Source organism: Oryzias latipes, chromosome 12 (assembly GCF_002234675.1).
Source record: "Oryzias latipes chromosome 12, ASM223467v1".
In the NCBI taxonomy this organism is placed as follows: domain Eukaryota; kingdom Metazoa; phylum Chordata; class Actinopteri; order Beloniformes; family Adrianichthyidae; genus Oryzias; species Oryzias latipes.
This window is the reverse complement of record NC_019870.2, coordinates 12,785,975-12,807,429: the sequence shown is the minus strand read 5'-3', so window position 1 is coordinate 12,807,429 and position 21,455 is coordinate 12,785,975. Positions and strand designations below refer to the sequence as shown.

The 21,455-nt window shown below is 38.6% G+C and overlaps 2 protein-coding genes across 3 annotated transcripts in view; one reads left to right on the top strand and one right to left on the bottom strand.

The window, feature by feature from the left end:
- The window catches only part of abl1 (ABL proto-oncogene 1, non-receptor tyrosine kinase), a 28,738-nt gene extending 20,140 nt beyond the window's left edge, over positions 1-8,598 (top strand). For both annotated transcript variants that reach the window (XM_004074899.4, XM_011481783.3), the window contains 8 exons: positions 1,033-1,305; positions 1,464-1,548; positions 1,694-1,871; positions 4,102-4,286; positions 4,456-4,608; positions 5,131-5,220; positions 5,361-5,471; positions 5,555-8,598. In XM_004074899.4, the coding sequence (XP_004074947.1) occupies positions 1,033-1,305; positions 1,464-1,548; positions 1,694-1,871; positions 4,102-4,286; positions 4,456-4,608; positions 5,131-5,220; positions 5,361-5,471; positions 5,555-7,170 (2,691 nt within the window). In that variant the 3' untranslated portion in view covers positions 7,171-8,598. The remainder of the gene's footprint in view (positions 1-1,032; positions 1,306-1,463; positions 1,549-1,693; positions 1,872-4,101; positions 4,287-4,455; positions 4,609-5,130; positions 5,221-5,360; positions 5,472-5,554) is intronic.
- A 61-nt stretch (positions 8,599-8,659) lies between these two features.
- LOC101162540 (ras-related protein Rab-14) lies at positions 8,660-17,488 on the bottom strand. The gene is made up of 8 exons (XM_020707654.2): positions 17,333-17,488; positions 13,536-13,594; positions 13,158-13,211; positions 12,203-12,380; positions 11,648-11,714; positions 11,178-11,265; positions 10,975-11,005; positions 8,660-10,894 (listed from the first exon to the last, which is right to left on the bottom strand). The coding sequence occupies exons 2-8, from the start codon at positions 13,585-13,587 to the stop codon at positions 10,717-10,719; spliced, it is 648 nt and encodes a 215-aa protein (XP_020563313.1). The 5' UTR covers positions 13,588-13,594; positions 17,333-17,488; the 3' UTR covers positions 8,660-10,716.
- Positions 17,489-21,455: the final 3,967 nt, after the last annotated feature.

Sequence of the window (21,455 nt, the reverse complement as noted above, 5' to 3'; positions counted from 1 at the left end):
TTTCAAATTGTTCTTTCTCAGATCTGCCAAATAATAGTTCAAAAGCTAGAGGAGAAGCTTTGATTTTATTCGAAATCTGGAAATGGGGGGGGGGGGGTCTGTATCTGAGACAGAAATATTAGAAATCAGTCAAAACCTTTGTGAGAGAAATTTAGGTGAATTTAAAGCTTTGTTAAAGGTTTGTTCCGTCAATTTTTTAAATCTTCAGTGCGGATTGGATGTACCAAAAAGACTTCAAACAAGACCCGACTATTACTAAAACAGGTGAAAACAAAAGACTTGAGAGGGTTTTGGATAAAGGGTGAAATATTTAGTGTTGCCTCCGTTGCCCACCTCCCCATGATGCAGTGAGGTGAGCTCCAGCTTTGACAAGAATGCCACTGGGCTTCTTGTGAAGAGCTGCAGACCCAAACACTGACTGTAATGCTAAGATATGTTTTAGCACCGACAGTTAAAAACAAACAAGCAGGCACTAAACACATGCAAACACAACAAACTTCCTCCTGTTGGATTGTTTCCCATTCTTTCACAGCAGTTCTGCGTTTTGTTCGCCCCTACTTTTTTAGAAGTAATTTATTGAATGGTTATAAAATAGACAAATGAAGTTTAAATTTCCCTTTTTCCCTAGTTAACAAGTACCAATACTCTTTCTTCCACTCTTCTTCTTATCTTCCACTTTCTTTGTGCAATATAGCTACAGGAAAAGGGGTCAGATAGTGGGAGAAACTTGTTGTTTTTCAATGTAAAAAGCTCATTAAATGGAAAAGTCTGTACCCACTGTGCCTTGGACTGTATTCTTCCACCCACTTGCTTCCTGATAATTGCCTTGCAAGCTTAGAATGACCAACATCACTGATTTCCATGAATTCTTGCTCTCAATTGTGTTTAATATTTTTAAACTATTCACTACACCGCACTGCATCTGGGTACAATAAGATTTCAATTAGATGTGCAGAAGGTTTTGAAAGAACTGGCCTTTTTTTTTTTTGGAGAGTTTTGTAAAATATTTAAATGAAATGTTTTTCTTTCCAGCTTTACGTCTCATCAGAGAGCCGTTTCAACACGCTGGCAGAGCTGGTGCACCACCACTCCACGGTGTCAGACGGCCTCATAACCACACTCCACTACCCAGCGCCAAAGCGGAACAAACCCACCATCTATGGGGTTTCTCCCAACTATGACAAGTGGGAGATGGAGCGCACTGACATTACCATGAAGCACAAACTGGGAGGGGGGCAGTATGGGGAGGTGTATGAGGGTGTCTGGAAGAAGTACAACCTCACTGTGGCTGTCAAGACACTTAAGGTACATAGACACATGGAGGATGTTAAAAATCCATATCTATTTCTTGTATTGGGTGTCACGTAGACCTCATTAGGTGTTTGTATAATGCTGCCATCTGCTGTTACAAAGATGCAACTACACTCAGATCATGGCTGTCATTGTTTTCCCCACAAACCCAGGAGGACACAATGGAGGTGGAAGAGTTTCTTAAGGAGGCTGCCGTTATGAAAGAAATCAAACACCCCAATTTGGTGCAACTGTTAGGTATGTAGATTTTAAAAAAACAACAACAACAAAAACCTAAAAAAAGATGTCTTTTTATTTTGAAATTCAGTGCAGCAGTGCTTTTTCTCCAAAGCCTTCAAATGGATTTCTGTTCACCTGATGGGTTCATTTGGTATCATTGCAGGTGTCTGCACCCGAGAGCCACCGTTCTACATTATCACAGAGTTCATGACCCACGGCAACCTGCTGGACTATCTTAGGGAGTGCAACAGGGAGGAGGTCAATGCTGTGGTGCTGCTGTACATGGCCACACAGATCTCGTCTGCCATGGAGTACCTTGAGAAGAAGAACTTTATTCACAGGTGAGGGCATATTTTAGAGTTTTAGGTCACAGCTGTGAATGAAGAATGAAGAATGCAGGACATTAAAGGTCCCTAACATTGTCAAATTTCTCCATTTTTGGAACTCTTCTTCTTGCATCTCACAGACTTGCAACACAAGTCTGTTGTAACAGTGAGTTTGTTGTGGCATGTTGCTCCTTGAAAAGCAATTTCTGATTTTGGCCAAACTGCATTTTTGTTTCATTGCCTAACAAGACTCAGCTCGTGTCTCTGTATTAAACTAAAAGTTTTCTGCAGATTCTGTAACAAGACAGACAGTTTTTGAATCATAATCCACATCAGGGGTGTCAAACTCAATCGCATAGGGGGCCGAAATCCAAAACAGGATAAACAGTTATTGAACACACTAAAATTACATTTTTAAACTTTTAAAAGTCAAGTTTTTTAGCATAAAAACAGACAGGAAGATTATTACAGAATAAATTAACTTAAACCTTAAATAACATTCACTGTTTTGCTCTCCTTAAACAACTATTCTGTCAAAATTATACAAGTTAGAAATAAAGTAACTATTAAAAGAGAAAACACTCAAATTTCTTTACTTTTATGTCATTTTAAATAAAATAAAAACATAAATTTCCCAAAAGATTTTGCTCTCAATAAATATATATACTGTCAAAATTATACAAATATGAACATGCTGCAGACCAAAATAAGCAAAGCCTGGAAATAAAAATAAAATTTCTGCTCTTCAGCAAAAACAAATCAAATCCATTTTCTTTGCTCTTCTGTCGTTTTATCATAGCTGGATTACTAGCATCGTTTTGTGGCACCAAGTCCAATTCTGTTTGGTGTGTGAGGTCTTGTGTCTTTGTAAACGTATCAGAGTGATTTGGTTTTTTGAAAACCTGTTATTGTGAATATAATTTATTCTGGTGTTACTAATCATTAAAAATGTAACCAAATAACTAAAACACTTGAGATTACTCCAAAAATATTTGTTGTTTTCCTAATTTTGTGCAACACCAACAGTAAAAATCCTGCCAAAAATGATCTTTTGTTTATTTTTTAAGGAAAAAGTGCAGCCTGCATCACCGTCTGTCTTTTTAGTGCAGCTCTATGGGACATACAAAAAAAACCCACAGACAAACGTAAAATAGAAATTATATGATATTAAATGGAAAAAATACCTGTAAATGGCTACAATGTATAACTAGTTAATAAAGAATGATATTATTATTATTATTACCATTATTACTATGCTGTGTAAACTAAAGACACGCAATGACCCAGTTTATTAGGGATTGCGCATTCGATGCTGCTCTCTTTCTCCTTGCAGTTTGCACCGTAATTGTAAAGGTAACATGCAAAATACACAGATTTTGAGGCTAAAAATGATCGATAGTCATTCATATAAATTACATTTAGAGAACAGATTAGTGGAGACATTTTTATTTTATTAGTAGTTCCTCACAATGGAGAGTATAGTTTACAGGTGAGGCACTGGCTCGCCTGCCTCCCCTGACCGCATGTCCCTGCTGAGACATAGTTCTTTATTGAAACACCAAATTGTGTCCACCCACTACCTGTAAACTTAAAATCTAAGCCCCCAAATGGGCAGGAAATTGACAATTCTGGCAACACTGGTGTTCGGCAAGGCAGCTGACGCACTGCATGATGGGTTTTGTAGCTCAGATTGTAGTGAAGGTCACAGACACAAATGGATTGGGTTTGCTGTCAGATCTAGCAGCGCAAGGAATTGTGGGATACCATTCTCTTTGCCTGTCTGGCTGGATTGGGGTTTAAGTGTGGGTTTTTGTCTTGGTGTTTTGTCGTCCAGCTGTTTTACTCTTTTTTTTAATTTAGTTATTTGATCCTATTAAGTTTCTTTCTTTCTGTACCATGAGTTAGAGGGAGGGAGAGGATGATGAACCCCCCCTTGTGATGTATAATGTATGATCCAATATTTAAATGAGATTTCATGATCACCAATCTCTCAAACTACTTAATCTAATGTCACAAAAATATATTACCAGTGTGAGATATCGTCAGGCCATAACTATCAATAAAATAATCTGGTGGGCTGGATAGAATTACTCGGTGGTCTGGATGCACCTGCAGGCTGTGAATGAAACATGTGCTCTACATATTTCAGAATAAAAAAAACCCAGACAGATTAAATTAGGGAATTATAGAGATGTCCTTGTGTCAGAGTGATGATCATGAAATGTTTTTTTTTTTCTCCCTGCAGGGACTTGGCTGCCCGTAACTGTTTGGTTGGGGAGAACCACCTGGTGAAGGTTGCAGACTTTGGCCTGAGCAGACTTATGACTGGCGACACATACACAGCTCATGCCGGTGCAAAGTTTCCCATCAAATGGACTGCTCCAGAGAGCCTGGCTTATAACAAATTCTCCATTAAGTCAGACGTTTGGGGTAAGTTAGTGACATTTAGATAAGAACCTAAAGTCACTTTTATATCCTTGCATGACTTCTGTTGCTTTCTAAAAACGATAAATCATCGTGCTGTTGTGTGCAGTTGGTATTTGTAGATTTTGTATTTGTTTTTTTGTCTACGTAATGAGTCATTTTCCTATATCTACAGCATTTGGTGTGCTTTTGTGGGAGATTGCCACCTATGGTATGTCTCCTTACCCGGGCATCGACCTGACGCAGGTCTACGAGCGGCTGGAAAAAGACTACCGGATGGAACGACCCGAGGGTTGTCCAGAGAAGGTGTACGAGCTTATGAAAGCCTGTACGTACACTAAAACCTTTAAAAAAAGACCCACACAGATGAAAATCGTGTTTTTAAAAATGCTCTTGAGGATTTTTTTTTACTCCTGATGGATGACGTGCATAAAGAAAATGAAGCTCAAAATTGCATTTCTGACTATTTCTTAATTTAAATCGTCAATCAGGAGCAGATAAAATAAATGCTATTTGAAAAAAAAGCATATTTGTGACTTAAAAAATACTCTGGGTGGGCCGCAAGCTCACTACTCCCCTCCACTCAGCAAGTGGGAGGGTAAGGGGGTCGGGGTTACTCTGCATCAACTGTCCTGCCCAAAACTCAGAAGCAAATTTCTGATGAACTCTTTGCGCTCGGCAGAAACTCTTAGAAAAAGACTAAGGTTTTTGATTTTGGATAAAAACGGCGTAATCATTATTAAAAGACTACTGGGAAAGACTTTAAAATAGATCAAAACATGATTGGAGTGGGACTTTAAATGCTTTTGTCTTGTTGGGAAAACCTTTTAAGACTCTTCCTTCCTCTCAGGTTGGAGGTGGAACCCAGCAGAGCGGCCCTCTTTCGCTGAAACACATCAAGCCTTCGAAACCATGTTCCAGGAATCCAGCATCTCTGACGGTCAGTGAACTTCTTATTTCTTTAAGAACATCCACTGGGACCGGGTTTTTGTGCGTTGTTGCTCCAACCAGCAGAGCTTAGACGTCTGATCTCTTTTAAATTCGGTAATTTTGTATTATTGTTTTTCCTCAAATGTATAGAAGTAGAAAAGGAGTTGGGGAAAAAGGCAACATTTGGTTCCAGTCAGCAGGCCCCAGAGCTGCCCACCAAGACTAGGAGTCTCCGGAAAAATCGAGAAGGAGACGGTGCAGGTACATAGTGTCACATCATAGTTGGTTGCATCATTATAATTGTTTTTAATGTTATAAACCCTATATTCATCTTTTTTTGGTAGAGCTTGCAGACCAAGAGGTTGCTGTGTCATCGCCGGTACTTCCCATGAAAGAGCGGGAAATCACTCTGACTGAGGATGACCGGCTGTTACCCAAAGACAAGGACAAGTCCCGCGGCAGTGGATTTCTCAGCCTCATCATGAAAAAGAGAAGGAATGCGCCAGATCCCCCTAAACGTAGCTCCTCCTTCAGAGACAACATCCATCCTGATAGGAGGATCGTGAGTTGTGATCCTCGAGACAGCGACGCTTTCAACAATGGCGCATCCTTGTCCTCTAATGATGCCTCACACGGTCAGGAACCGTCAAAGCTGTCAGCCACTGCCAACAATAACGGGGCAGCGGGTAACACCCCAGGGGCTCCTACTTACCCAGGACCTTTGTTCTCCAGGAAAAAGGGAGCTCCAGCAATGAGTGGTGCAGGGAGCAGGGCAGCCACAACACCGCCCAGTGAAGATGAATCCACCTTTGACTGTAAGCGCTTCCACTGGCCCTCTAACATGTCAAATGGCCGCGATCGCAATGAGTGGAGGTCTGTCACGCTGCCGCGAAATCACGGCCAGCGCCACTTTGACTCAAGCACCTTGGTGGGCAAACCAGCTCTACCAGTGAAGAGGACCAACGAGCAGAAGGGAGAGAATACCTCTCGAAAGGGTACCCTGACTCCCCCACCGCGCCTGAACACACTACCAGACATTTCCTCTGTTTTCCTGAATAAAGATGCTGATACCAGTCCTGGCTCCAGCCCCCAGGCGTTGACACCTAAGGTGGTCAAGAGACCAGGTGTCCAAGGCCAGGAGAACTCTAAAGTAAGTGTCCTTCATCCTGAGTTTCTAAAGTCCAGCGCGTATCCCGCTTTAGGGGCAGCTGGAGATGAGTGCAGGGCTCGCAGGAACAAGCACTCTACAGACTCATCGGTCAAAGAGAGAGGAAAGTTGCAGAGACCTAAGCCAGCTCCACCCCCGCCTTCTAGTGTCAAAATGGGGAAGGTGTCCCGAAGCCCAACTCAAGAGCTCCCTTCCCCATCATCATCCCCCTCATCATCTCCTTCAGACGTTAGAGGAAAGGGCCCTCCTTTCCCCTCCGATCTTCACCACACCGCCTCTGCTAGTGATCTAGGCTCCAAAAAACTGCCGCTAAGCTCCATCTCTAAACCTCTGCCTTTAAAGAGCTCTGCGTCAATGATCAGCTCTCCCACATCCCCAGGGGAGCTAAGCTCATCCGCATTTACCCCTCTAGTGAATACCCGGCGCTCGCTTCGCAAGACTGCGCCCCGCCAGGCGTCGGAGCGCACCCCAAACTCAGCTGTGACACGTGAGATGGTGCTGGAGGGAGCCGAGCTGCTGCGTACCGCCATCTCCCGCAACTCTGAGCAAACGGGCAGCCACAACGCGGTGCTGGAGGCCGGCAAGAACCTTTCCAAATACTGCATGAGCTACGTTGACTCCATCCAGCAAATGAGGAACAAGTTTGCATTCAGAGAGGCCATCAACAAACTCGAAAACAGCTTGTGTGAGCTTCAGATCTGCCCAACTGCCACAGGGGCCTCCAACCTGCAGCAGGACTTCAGCAAGCTGCTGTCCTCCGTCAAGGAGATCAGTGACATTGTTCAGAGGTAGCGCCATGAAACTGTAAACTTTCCAAGACAGGAAACTGATATATGTTATTTGTTACACTATCCTTTAGGAGCCAGTGTTACTGGAGAATGAAAGACGATGGGGAGCAGCATTGACGTAAAACTCCCTCCTCAGTCGGCGCTAACGCATCCTGTGGTTACAGTTGATGAAACTGTGGAGGTCATCATATGCCTCCACTATGAATGCACATAGCTGGCCATAGTGTGGGGCCAATTCTTCACCCATATTTCTTTTGGAAATGAGATGTCCTATATTTTGTGTGTGTGTGTGCGCGTGTGTGTTTCTGACACTGTTTTCATTCATGCTGCGACAATGACTTTTCCCTTTTATCTCTTGACTCAAAAGAAATTGTTGGAATGGATCAAATAGTTTGCCTCTGTCCAGCACATCAATTTTCTGTAGCTTTGCATCGTGTGTGTGTGTGTCATTGTGTGCAGAGGCAGTGTCTGGTTTGGATGGATGTTTTTATTTTGTTTAACTTTATTTTTTTAATTGTTCTTTTTTTGAAAACTTATCGAGTAAGAATGCGAGACAGAATGAGCCTCTAGCTTCATGTTTCTCTGCACACTCTGGTATCGAACAGTGCCTTAAAACTCTATTAATATGGCAGTCTTAGTCTTAACACTTGCATTTGCAGATTCCTGGATGTTTTTACTGTTTACCATACCAAAAATGTTTTGTCTGCAGTCTGTACTGGAGGGGGAGCAGGGTGCATGATCTGCAACTCAGTGGATCTATAATTTTTTTTACTGTCCTTAGATGGGACCTTTTTAAAAAAATATATATGTATATATAAATATATATATACACAGTATATATGTATGCACAAGTTTTTGATTTGTCAATCACAAAGCCATCAAAAGGAACTTGGCCTTGCAGCAGATTGCTATTTGATTTTATGTGATCTAACAAATGGACTCCATGATTCTGTCAGGCCTTCGTCTTGTCACACTGTCCAAATGCTGTTGCAGAGGTCCCTCAATCTTAGAAAAACAAATGCAAACGTGTTAGTGTGCATGTTCTGGGGGGGCGGGGGGGAACACTGGACTGAAATGTTGCCCCTCTCACAAAATGTCTCGCAGGGGTAAGGGGAGGGGGTGACAATTACAAGATTTCAGTGCTACGCATGTTCCTTATTTTGTGAACTTTCAGTATTTTGTCTTGTAATCATGTCTTCCTGTATGCCCTGTCTGACTGCGATGCCTGAGGACAAAACTCATCGCTACCTGACTTCAGCATGGTACTTTAGTTGCCCCTATCCCACCAAACATACCACTACTCTGATTTGTCAAAGCCTCAATCACCAATTCATAGACAACTTGGCCTTTATTTGTGTTTTATTTTTTTGTTTGTATGTCTCTAACCTCGGTGCAATTTTTGTGGCAATAAAATACAGTTTTACTTGAATTATACTGCAAAATCTGGTGATTTCATCCCATCTGTAAATATATATATCATCACAGACACAGACTTTTGGTTATAATTTATTTTTCTGGCTAGAATATTTTTAAATCAAAATGTCAACAATTTAAAATCATATACACGCAAGAACGCATTTAAATGTTAGCACAGCTCCTTAAAAATTTATACATATGTACGTTTTTTTTTTTCCATTCATTTTTGTGGACAGACAAAAGCAGGATGTGGTCACTCAAAACTTTAAAGAGGTTGGACACAGGAAGTAAAAACCCCCAGCCCGCCCACCCACCCTTCCATTTTCCACAATAGCAAACCTAATTCTCCCCCAAAAAATCAAGACAGCAATGTAGGTTTACCCCAAATACAGGGGCCACCTTGACGTTGGGGAATCGAATAAAACAAACCTGCCCATCATCTACTCCGAATAGACATGAGAGGAATTGACATTTGCTGACATATATATATATATATATACACTGCACATCTAGTCATTCGTCTTCCTCTCCTTCATAATAAATCCCCAGCATCAGTAGTGTGCAGGCAGGGCGGTGGTGTAAGTGTCTGTCCTTTAAATACATTTATTAATAGAAACTATGTTACAGAATTTCCCCAAGCATGAATTACAGGCAACCCACTAGCACACCAACTGTACAGATCTTGGCTGAGCCACCAAATAAATCCAAAATACAGTAGCGATGTCATCACCGGCAGTTAAGAAGCAATATGTACAGCTGTCCAATCAGGAAATTTCTATGGTACATAACTTTTGTTTGTTTTTAAAGGAAACCAGTTGATTGTTTCATGTTAAAGATAATTCTTAGTGCTGCATCATGAGGCAGAGTAAACTCTACCCAGAGTGACGAGAAATCAGCTCTTCAGTGCATTTTGGTCAAGAAAAATGAATGCAGGGCCTTTTAGTTTGACTTTCAGTTGATTTCAAAGTGAGATAATATTTACAAATATGTATTATCGAGTTCTGGCATCAATTTTGAGAATTTTTTCTTTTCTAAAAAAAAAAATATATATATATTGGGGGGGATGATGAAGAGTGAACCCAACAGCAAAGTGAAAAACATGAGCAGCAAAAACAAAGACTAAAGTAATTATAATAAGGCAACAAACAATGACAGAAGCTGGGAAAGATAGAATCTGCAGATTTGACCAGGGAGGTTTGGGGGATACATAGTAAATCGATCCTTTTATCAACAACGGGAAAAACTTTGTATATTAGTAAAGAAACGTTCATCCAACTTTGCAGAGCAGACCGGCATAGGGGAAACCATTTCCTCGGCATGGTCGGGAATTGAGGAGAGAATAACAAGGTACTGGTACTCGCTAACATTTGTGGTTTGGTGTTTCCTAAACTAATCCCGTTCTTCTCTCTTTTGACTCATGTGATTTCTTCTTTATATAGTGGCCAAACCAACCAATAAAAAGCCAGGTTTGCACATGACCAAACTAACACTTGAGTCCTCACCAGTCTGGCTGCTTCTGCCTCAAAACTCTTTAATATTCATCTGCATGTTTTGATAAAACGATGGAATATTTAAACATGCAAGAAGATTAGGGAACATAATTTAGATCCCACTTATACACAACTGATCATTAATGCAGTGTTTACATTTCATATATAGTTATAAAACCAAACATAAAAAACAGTCCTGCTTTGTTGTTATCATATTAACATTAGATCTACCTAAAGTGTCAGTGACCAGTAATGAGCGACGGCATCTACAATACTACTGACTGGGGAAGGGGGCGCGAGGCTGAACGGTGCAGGTAGACTGGAGGGAAAAAGAGAAGTGAATTATGGGACAAAAATACAGTTTTGAGGAGGAGGACAGTGACGAAGGGGGACAGACAGGCAGAGAGGAAGAGGAGGAGGAGGAGAGGGAGATGAGGTCCATTCAGCTCAGCCTGAGCTGGAAAGTTGACATTTGTCCCCCGTTTCTTCAGTCTGCAGCTCGCTCTCATGCAGCTCCTGGTGCAATGAAGGATGAACGTACGGCGGTGTTGGAATGGATGGAGGGAGGGGAGGGAGGTGTTAAGGAGGGGAAGGCAGAGTAGACAGACAGGAAGAAAGGGCACAGGGGGGCTTTTGCTTGGTCATTAGCAGCCGCAGCCTTCTCTCTGAGGCTGGGGTTCGCTGGTTAGCCGACCTCCCTGGGGGGCTGATGGCTTATGCTGAACCCCTGACTCTGCGGCGTTTAGATCCAGACTGCCATCTTGGATGTTCTGGTAGATTTTCTTAGCCGCTTCCAGGAAGGCGTCCTCGACATTTTCACCTCTGAAAGCAGACAACACACGTGAAGGTGGGAATTTTTCACATTGGGCAGCAGATGAAGAATTAAGGTGGCACAGACTTACGTTTTTGCACTGGCTTCCAGAAACAACAAACCTGTGCAACAGCAAACAAATAAGATTACTAAAACGTTAAGCTCACACACTAAACCCTCATTCACCCTCTTTTTTCTCTCTCCTAGAAACCAAACATCACTGTCAAGTTACAGTGCATATTAAGAAGGATCTTAATATAATTTACCTCTCCTCCTCATTTGCACCTCACTCACCGTTTTCCTCTGCAAACTGCTTAGCTTCTTCATACGTAACATCCCTCTGGGCCTCCAAGTCTGCCTTGTTTCCTATGAGAATGATCACCTGACAATGCAGACATCAGCACACTGTCAGATTCGAAGTTGCAGATTTTCTGAGCCTCCAGAAAACAGAGCTAAAGATGAGACGGCTATAATACACAGCTGAGTTTTTAATTAAGAGACAAAGATATACTGAGAAATGGATTACAGCAACGTCAACACAGCTGATACAAAGATTAGTGAAGCGTCTTCACTACAAAGGCGCGCCGTAAACATCCACGAGTTATTTAGGAACATTTTATCTACTGTGTTCCAGGAATTCTTACATAAGATTCTACTGTATATTCAGATTAGAATCCTTAATTGTATGAAAAACTGAAAGAGCTCCAAGTGTTTCACATGTGTCGACTAAAGGAGCAAGTTCTATTCCAAGTAAGTTCACTTACAGTATTGGGGTTAGTCAGATTCCTTGCATCAGTCAGCCAGCTGCTAAGGTGGTTATAAGTGCTTCTCCTGTGTGACAGAGTAAATAAAGTTACCAAGACACGAATTTAGGACGGCTTGTTATACATTCTTTAAATATAGTTTTTTTTTTTAAATGGGAAGGAAAAGTTTGAATTATATGCCGGTATCTGATTTGACAGTGGCACGACCTCACATCGTCACCACACCCTTTTTGTAAATCAATACGCAGTAAAACTCACGTTAAAAGTAAGCAAAACAGTTAAAACTCCACATTTCTCTCTATTTTAGTGGCATAAGTTTTAGATTTGATGTGGTGTAAACAAATCAAGTCAATTTTCCAGTTAGGCACCATGTACTGCACAAAGGAATGCAGCTTGGACAGACATGGCACACGCTAAGCTGGTTTTCTTTCGAGTTGCCGGTGATACCATCCAACAACGAGAGCAGGAAGTGGAATGGGTTTCTTTCCATGACATTTCCAATCCAGATTGTACAGCAGTTAGATATATTTACCAGGTGAAAGAAGCCCCCTTTACCTGGTAATGTCATACACCATAAGTGCTCCTGCAGCTCCACGGTAGTAAGAGCGGGTGACAGCCCGGAAACGCTCCTGTCCAGCTGTGTCCCAAATCTGCAGCTTGATCTTCTGTCCGCTCACCTCAATTATCCTCGTACCAAACTCCACACCAATTGTATGAGGGCAATCTGCCATGACTGAGGAAGCAAAGGCATTAAACTGAGTTACAACTGATTTTTTTGCTTTAACAAAGTATTGGCACTGTATGCAAATAATCTGTTGACAGTAACTTGGGGTATTAAAAAAATCTAGGCTTTTTTTCATTTACTATAACTAGCTAATAACAAAATACATTACTTATTATGACAGGTAAGTATTAATAGCATTTTTGCACTTTTAGGAAACACATATATATATATATATATATATATATATATATATATATATATATATATATATATATATATATATATATATATATATATATACCACATCACTCCTGTACCTTGGCACCAGCTGCATCAAAGTAACTAGCAATAACTATTCATCTGTACCTTTAGCTTTTAAAAGCACTAATGTGAGTGACTTCAAAACAGAGAAAAAAATATGATGTTTCATGAACTGAAAATGACAGTCTTTTCTAAATCATTCAAGGCTACATGTCTGGATAAGCACAGGATGTCATCATGGACAACTGAAAGAGACACAGAGCATCTGGCTTGTTAATAGTGGCACTAAACATAATCAAGCTGAATGGCAGTGGAAGCCTGCAGCTGGCTCATACACAAGAGAAGAGACTCTCACTGTTGAGCTCACACTCATCTTCTATGCTACCGACTTCCGTCTGCGCATTAAGAAATCTAGAGCCATTTAGACACTCCAGTGGAACCTGGCAACGTGGCATGAAGAGACGCACTTACAAAGCTGAAAAGATGGAGAAGAAAATAAATAAAGAAATTCAGGGCAGCACTTACATTTCTTTTCTGTGAACTGGTGAAGCAAACATGACTTTCCAACTCCCATGTCCCCTGTGGAAAAAAGATGGGTAGAAACTCAGGTCAACCAAGGAAAACAACAGGAAAACAACCACAACTCTGGATTCATTTTGCTCATTCAGAGTTAACTGCAACACTTTTTATATCAATATTTTAAACTAACCTTGCAGTTCAAAAAAATTAAGATGCAATTACAAACCAAAATCTTTAGAGACGTGATGATGTGGTAAAATAATTCTAAACTCTCATTATTCAAATTTGGAGTGAGTGGATCAATAAATAAAATGCTCTTGCACATTCGTCATTAAAACCCACTAAAAACAGTCCGCATTGCTTTTAATCGGGATGTTCACTTACCAATAATGATGTACTTGAAAATGTAGGAGTAGTTGTATGGTGCAGTTGCCATCTTGGCTCTGGAAGACAAAAAAAAATCATTCAATATGTTAGGTAATTCAGTGTTGTATGGAGAAAATATCTATTTTAAAATCGTAAATGTTTCCTTTCACTCTTACAAATCTGTTTAATACCCAAATTAAATGCATGCATTTAAAAACACATGACTAAAAGCTTTAAAAGAAGGATTTTAAAGAATCTGACAGCATTTACAAAGTCAAATTTACACAGAAGAATTGCAGCTTGTAATTTGATTACAATGTAGGTGTTTGTGATCGGTTCAGTCTTATCTCTTGCATGTCTGTCATATCTGTCAGTGACATAACTTGTCCCATTTCCACACTAAAGTTCAATCCTTAAGGATAAAATGTCGGTTGTTATGGGAGCTCTTCAAAGGAAACAAACATTTCACTAAATCCCTTTGTTCAATCTTCACTTTATGACTTTAAATGGTTAAAATTACCATGCAGATCATTTTCAGATTTTCTCAATTTCATACAAGACTCAGACAAATGCAAGTAGTTTTCATGTGTATTTTAGAAACGTCTCTATATAAAAAATAATGAAAAAAAAAAATCTGTAATACCAGTAGGTTAAATTATCAAAAGCAATCGATAATATCACTAGTGATTTATGTGACAAGAACTCAGACATTTTTTCAAAGATCATAAAAAAGGTACAAAACTAGTCATATATACTTCTGACTTTTTGTTGATAATGATTAACACAATTATGACTGTGTTAAGTATGTATTAAAAATAAATAGAGCAAACAGAAAAAGTAAACATTTCAAAGATGATAGAAAAACAATAGGAATTAAAAATCAGTATCAATACAAAACATTGGTCATTTATACATTTTAAATAAAAACAAAATCAGAATCAGTCAATCAAAGCATCTAACTTTTCTTGTGTTAAATCAGTTCTCTTAAGCTTCAAATCCTTGAGCAACTTTGTAAACACATGCAACAGATGAAGTTTATGGCCATGTCTGACTGTTCAGCTTAAAACCCACAACCACATTAACGTCACAGATAATCAAGTGAAATTATTTCAGAGAAAAAGAATCAAACAATAATGGTGACGGAGGATAAAAAGTGAAAGACATAATTACAAAAACAGAAAAAAAGGCAGCCGATAAAATAAAATAAATCAATAATGAAATTGACAAAATTGGTTAAATCATTTTGTGCCAATCCTTAACCATGGTTCTGCCTTGGCTAATTGATCACTTTATGTATAATTTTAAAAAGTAAGACGGAAAAGTGTAATGAGTTGCTATGCAAGTTTTTCTATCTTGATCCAAGTATTTCACCACTTCTGCAATTTAGTGAAAAAATTTCCACATTAAAAAGGCTCTAAGAATAATTGTTATGGTTGATGCAAAAAAACACATTTAAACATAAAAATTCTCCCAACAAAATAGTTCTAGCGGTTAAATCAACTTGGCTGGTAAAGTATATGTCGCTTGATACAGCTAAAAATAACAGATTAAGAAGATTTAAATCAATCACAGAAAAAAAACTTCAGTCACTTTGGAGAGTTGACTCAATTTCCTACTTTTTCATTCAATACAAGAAGACAAAAAATGCTTAATGGGAGGAGCAGAAAAGAGACATCTACTTTATATCAACAACCTTACAAAATATGTCACCCAATGACATAGTACTTAACTCACTTTTCTCAAGTTGAAGTACAGCTGACTCAGCGCTGCTATACACTGTTCATGTGTGTGCATATCAGAAAAAAAATTGTGCCAGTTACAATAGAATAGCATCCGTATTCTTTCAAAAACAGTAAGCCTGCCTTTTCTTTTAAATATGGATATATATATTTACATTTCCTTGATCAAACTTGCAAAACTAAAGGTTTTCACAAAAGGTCTCTACAGAGCTAATGAACTGTATCAGATGAAAATGCTCAAACACGCAGAACAGTGGGTGCTTTAAACTAACATTTGGCCTTATTGCAGGCTGACTCTTGTCACATGACTCCCATGTGGCCACTTAATTCCTGGTTTGATGGGAAGTTAATTATTAGAGTAGATGCCTACAAAAAGAGTAAAAACAAGATGTGAAGTCATACTGAGGTTTAAAAAAAAAAAAGAAAATAAAAAAAAAAAGATGGTGGAAAAAGTTATTTGCAACGCGAGTATTTATCTAGAAGTAGACAAGAAACAACCATATGACCTGACTGCTAACTCAGCACTTCTAAATTCTCTCCAACGCACTAAATCTTTTTCCAGAGAAACTGGCACTGCTTCAACCTTTTTACTACAGCTACACTACAAAATCAGACAGGTCAGTCCAACATAAGGCTGACACAACTATTCACTTAAGTCAAAAGAGCTGTTTAACTTTGAAATAATAAAGGATGCACAGGAAAATGTGTAACAAAATCATGTCTGCAACCCTGATCCAAAATCTAAAAATCCTCTAATAACACATGTTGAAATTTTGGGGGCAAATATAAGCCAAAAACAACAACAACAAAAAACTGGTGTGAAACAAATAAAACACTGAGTATTTGATGTTTGAGTCTATCATTACAAATCGAGGGATTTCTTGACAATAACAACTATTATGAGCAATAATTGTAACAAAAACAGACTGTTAAATTGTATTTGCATACAAAGTTCTACACAGGTTTTGAATTAAATTAAAGGTCAAGGCTAAATAATAAGCAAAAAACATCTGGTTCGCCTGTTGTCACTAGTAAAATCCCCCTACTGTCACAAAACAGGGAAGATGATAAATTTAGACTAGATTATACAATTTATTAGATTTTCTTTCTTTGCTTTATCTTAGTTGTGTTGCTTGTTTGTCTTTAGAACTAAGAGATCCGGAAGCTACATCTTCACTTATCACTGCAGTCTAAAAATTAGCTTTGGACCTAATTTGCTTTAGAAGATAATCGTGATTATACCTCTGATTGTTATTAACTTAAAAACACGAAGATGGGTCGTCAAATAAAACGGCTATAACAAGTGTATAGTGTGCAAAAGCTTAATTTGACAAGATTGCGTTTTCATGTCGATGCCAACAACCCAATGCTAGCTTGCTAACCGGCAAAAGGATTGGCCTATCACGGTGGTTGCTATACATTTATATTTAAAGAATGGTATCTTTAATCCATAGAAGAAGAAAACTCAACTAACGATTAAACGACAAAATCACCCAAACTAAATGAGACATAATTTATTGCTCCAGTTAGTCTTTTTTAAAAGCCGATTTTACGTTAGCCTTAGCTAGCCACCTGCTAGCTAACAAAGAACGTTTAATCAAAACAAACCTCGCAAATCCCTTCATGTCATGCATTTGATCAAAATATACATTCTACTACATGATACTTGATGGAATAGCAAAAACACAACACGATTTTAGCCCCCGGCTTTAGTTTATTATAAAAAGCTTCTGAACATCCAACCCGAAACAAGCTATCTAGAACATTAGCAGGCTACTTTGTCACATTAGGGAGGGACATAATGTAATCAACCTTTTCTACTTAGAATGCTTTTCGCCAACAAATTAGCCATATGTTTTTTATAAATACAATAGCTCAAATAAGTGACACCAAGCAGCATACACATACAGCTGCGATTCTTTCTGTCAGCCCCCGTTAGCTTTCCTCCCAGCTGACTTCAGCCAAACAAAAAAAGCTACAGAGACAGTTCGTGTTGTTTGGCAATGCTAATGAAAGTATCACTGAGCTTATTTAACACCTGAGGAGCAAAACATATGATTAGGTGTTTTCCCTTACCAGTTAATAAGTCTTTTAGCTTTGGGTTCTGGTGCTGTTTAGAAGAGGTGTGCAGGTTATCCCGACTCAAGTATGATCTGTCTATTCAAGATGGCTGCTCCAGCGTACAGGGTTTCCTCCTCTCGATACAATGGGCTTCTGGGACAAAGAGCTTCGTATGCGGCGATTTGCAGTTCGTGCACCAATTGAACTGGTTCCTGGAAAACATCTACCTACACAGGTGTACTTTATTGAAAGGGGGAAAAATCTTTTTTATAATTTACTATTATTATTTTTAGTTTAGTGTATTTTTTAATCATATTCTATATTCTAGTATTATATAAATAAGTAAACATATGCAGCACACATCAAAACACATGCAGGTAAAACCTGCTTTTTTAGGATTTACCTTTTGATGGCAAATAATGCAACCCCCCAAAATGTATCTGAAAGTTATTATTATTATTATTATTATTATTATTATTATTATTATTATTATTATTATTATTATTATTATTATTATTATTATTATTATTAATTCAATTCAATTCAATTCAATTTTATTTGTATAGCCCAAAATCACAACAACAGTCGTCTCGATGGGCTTCGAAGTAAAACATGAAATCAAAAGGATCACGAATACAAAGAGTTCAATAGAAAAATACTAAAATGAACTAACAAACTGACTAAGCTATACTGGCATCCCTGCCCTTAGACCCCCCTTCGCGGTAAGGAAAAACTCCCAAAAAAAAACGGATTCCGGAAAAAACGAAGAAACCTCAGGGGTGCCCACATGAAGGAGGGATCCTCCCCCAGGACGGACAGGCGATTTACCAGAAATCTTAGAGAAGAATTAACTTATCTAAATCTACAACTACATATATAAAAGTCCAGCAGACGAGCTTCATCCAGCCGTGGTTGTGGGGACAGTCAAAGGCGCGAGTCGAGCCGGAGACAGGAACCACAGCCAGGTGTAGGAGCAGGAGCAGAGACGAGGTACTCGGTCAGGTACAGAGCAGAGACGAGCCAGAGACGAGCCAGAGGCAGGATCCACAGCCAGGTGTAGGAGCGGGAGCAAAGGCGAGGTAAACGGTCAGGAACTGGAGCACGGATGAGCCAACTGGAGTCTGGAAGCACTCCCACTCCCCAGGAGGGGAGAGGAAAAGAGGGACAATACATGAATCGCACTGCACCAAACAGAGGCATGGAGAACTAAATGATAAATGATGATCAAGAATAGAGGAGAGGAAGGGTAGAAGTAAAAACAGGAAAGAGGACAGAACCCCAGTGCACCATAGTTACCCCAGCTTCAACTTCTAGCAGCCTTTTAAAAGAAATAGTTATTATTAAGTTTAATTTAAACAAATTAACATTAAGTTAAATAATCTCTGAATACTAACTAGTCTGACAATAAGCCTGTCCAAAGAGGAATGTTTTCAGTCTAGCTTTGAATGTAGAAACTGAGTCGGCCTCTCTTACATGAGCTGGGAGTTTATTCCATAAGACAGGGGCTTGGTGACTAAACGCTCCACCTCCAACCGTACTTTTACTAATTCTAGGAACCACAAGCAGTCCTGCATTTTGCGAGCGAAGTGTTCTCATTGGATGGTAAGGGACTAAGAGGTCCTTAATATAGGACGGGGCCATTCCATGTAAGGCATTATAGGTTAACAGGAGGATCTTGAACTTGATTCTGGAATCAACTGGGAGCCAATGGAGCGAAACTAACACAGGAGTGACGTGATCTCTTCTGCTAGTTCCTGCTAACAATCTAGCTGCTGCGTTCTGAACAAGCTGGAGACTTCTTAAGGAATTCTTAGGACACGCTGCTAACAAGGAGTTACAGTAATCCAGCCTCGACGTAACAAATGCATGGATGAGTTTTTCAGCATCACTCTTAGAAAGTATATTTCTGATCTTAGCAATATTAGCAATATTATTATTATTATTATTATTATTATTATTATTATTATTATTATTATTATTATTATTATTATATGTAAGGGTGTTTGGAAAAAGCTGGATAGTTTATTTCATTTAAAAAACCTTCTAATATTTTTTGGGTATGTTTAACATTTTTATCATTGTGCATGTTAAATTTTCAAATTTGTTTAGCTTTTTTTCACTCCGTTGTTGTATTAGGTTGTTGATTTCACTGGTTACCAGTAGACTTAGTTTTCAGAACGCCTCATACATTTTTGCCTGATTTTTTAAATTTTATGTTCACCATGTAACCAATCTGAAATGACCGAAGTTGAAAACAGTCTTATAAAATTGTAATTTAGCTAATGCACCTGGATAAGAAAACAGTTGTTAATTGAACAAAGATTGTCAGGAGTCTCACATACATTTTTATTTTTATTTTTACAAACAGGAATTAAAAACAGTTGTCAACGATTTCTCCGTAACAAAATGAAAAAAATCAGGTTAACCTGTATTTGGACACCGTTAAACATTTGCCTATATTAGAATTTTCTTTTGATTTACTGCAAAGCACAGAATTTTTTGTTATTGTTTAATTTCTTTTAAAATGTTTCACATAATTTTGTAACACAATGTTGTAATTAGTTAATAGTGTATATATGACCTGTGGCAGTCATCACAAAGGGAAGGCTTTGGTTTCCAAAAGTATCAAGTTATCTTCAGTTGCTTGTTTAGACAAGTAAGGCCTTATAAATCTTGAAGATTTGTGAAATTGCTTTGAACAGTTTGCTGGATCCTGCCAAAAATTGAAAACAAACAAACATTTACAGATTTTTTTTCCAGTTAATACAAGTTTACATTGTATTAATCTCTATTAAACATATAGCTATATTTATATATCTCCAGTGCAATTTTGCTGCCAATAAATAAAGAAACAAACAAACACTCAAATTAATGAATAAATAAATAAAAGTAATTTATTGTACATGTAATATTTAGATTTCTTTTAAATGTAAAAATAAAAAAAAATGCAGTGCAGTTCAGTGTTGGTTTCTATTACTTTTCTTTTATACAGATGTATACAATGTTTCATATCAGAAAATATGAGAAGAAAACATTTTCTTTTAAAAAATACGAAACATTTTAATACAGAAATTTTCACCAATACATGCTTTCACTAGACAATATTTCACAGACAGTTTTGCATGCAGTGCTTGGCTTGAAAACACATATAACTGAAAAATATATGCCGGTATGTTTCCTTTTCAAAAGTAAATATGTGATGATTGATGTGAATGCATCAAATAACATTTGTAATAATGCAAAAGTGAGCAAAGTGTTCCTCAGAAGGGAGTGGGTTGTTTGTGGGACTTTATAAAGCTTCTTTTATTATATTTATGTTCTGCCTTGTATTGAATTGAAAGAATGAACTCATCCAAATGCTCCAAAATCCATAGTGAAGTCACTTTAGTGTAAGTGGATGTGCACAATATTGTCTGAAGATGCAGCAAGTTTTTTTATTCAGTAGTAATAATAATAGAGTTGTAATAATTCAGTAGAATTATTATAATATTTTTTTTACTGTGATTCTTCTTGTAAACCAACAATGTGACAAAACCTATTTTAGGTACTTACTCCATACTAAATAACACGTTCATTCAACCGTTTACATGGGAAACTTTGAGAAGAGTCCTCTGATGTCATGTTTGTCCTTACACCACCTCAGATCACAACCACACTCTCAGTATCAGGAGGCTTAACAGAGCGCAAATGTAGTGAAATGCTTTGGGATGCCAGAGAGGGGTGCTGTTACATAGGTCTGAGTCACAGCAGTGGATTCGCACCCCTGGCAGCTCTTGTTGCTGGCAGTGTCTGGATGTAGCACAGCCACTGGTCAGGACGATACCCAGAGCCGCTGAAGGGACAGATGGGAGAGACAGTTAGTCAAGCAGTCAGTCATTCAGATGAGAGTGATGAGCTGGTGTTTGGCTCAGCAGTAAAACAGCATAACTAAGCACCTATTTCTGCAAGTGGATAATGAGGAAGACGTTTGTAAATGTTAGGACCTCACACAGTAGAAATAAAGTGTAGTCAAATATATACTCTTGAAGAACAGAAATATCATCAGACACCAGGAACAGTCTGACTTCCTTTTATTACATGCTGCTGTCACAACAAAGAATTTCAATCAATATTTATTCACGTTGAAGGGGGAACATCT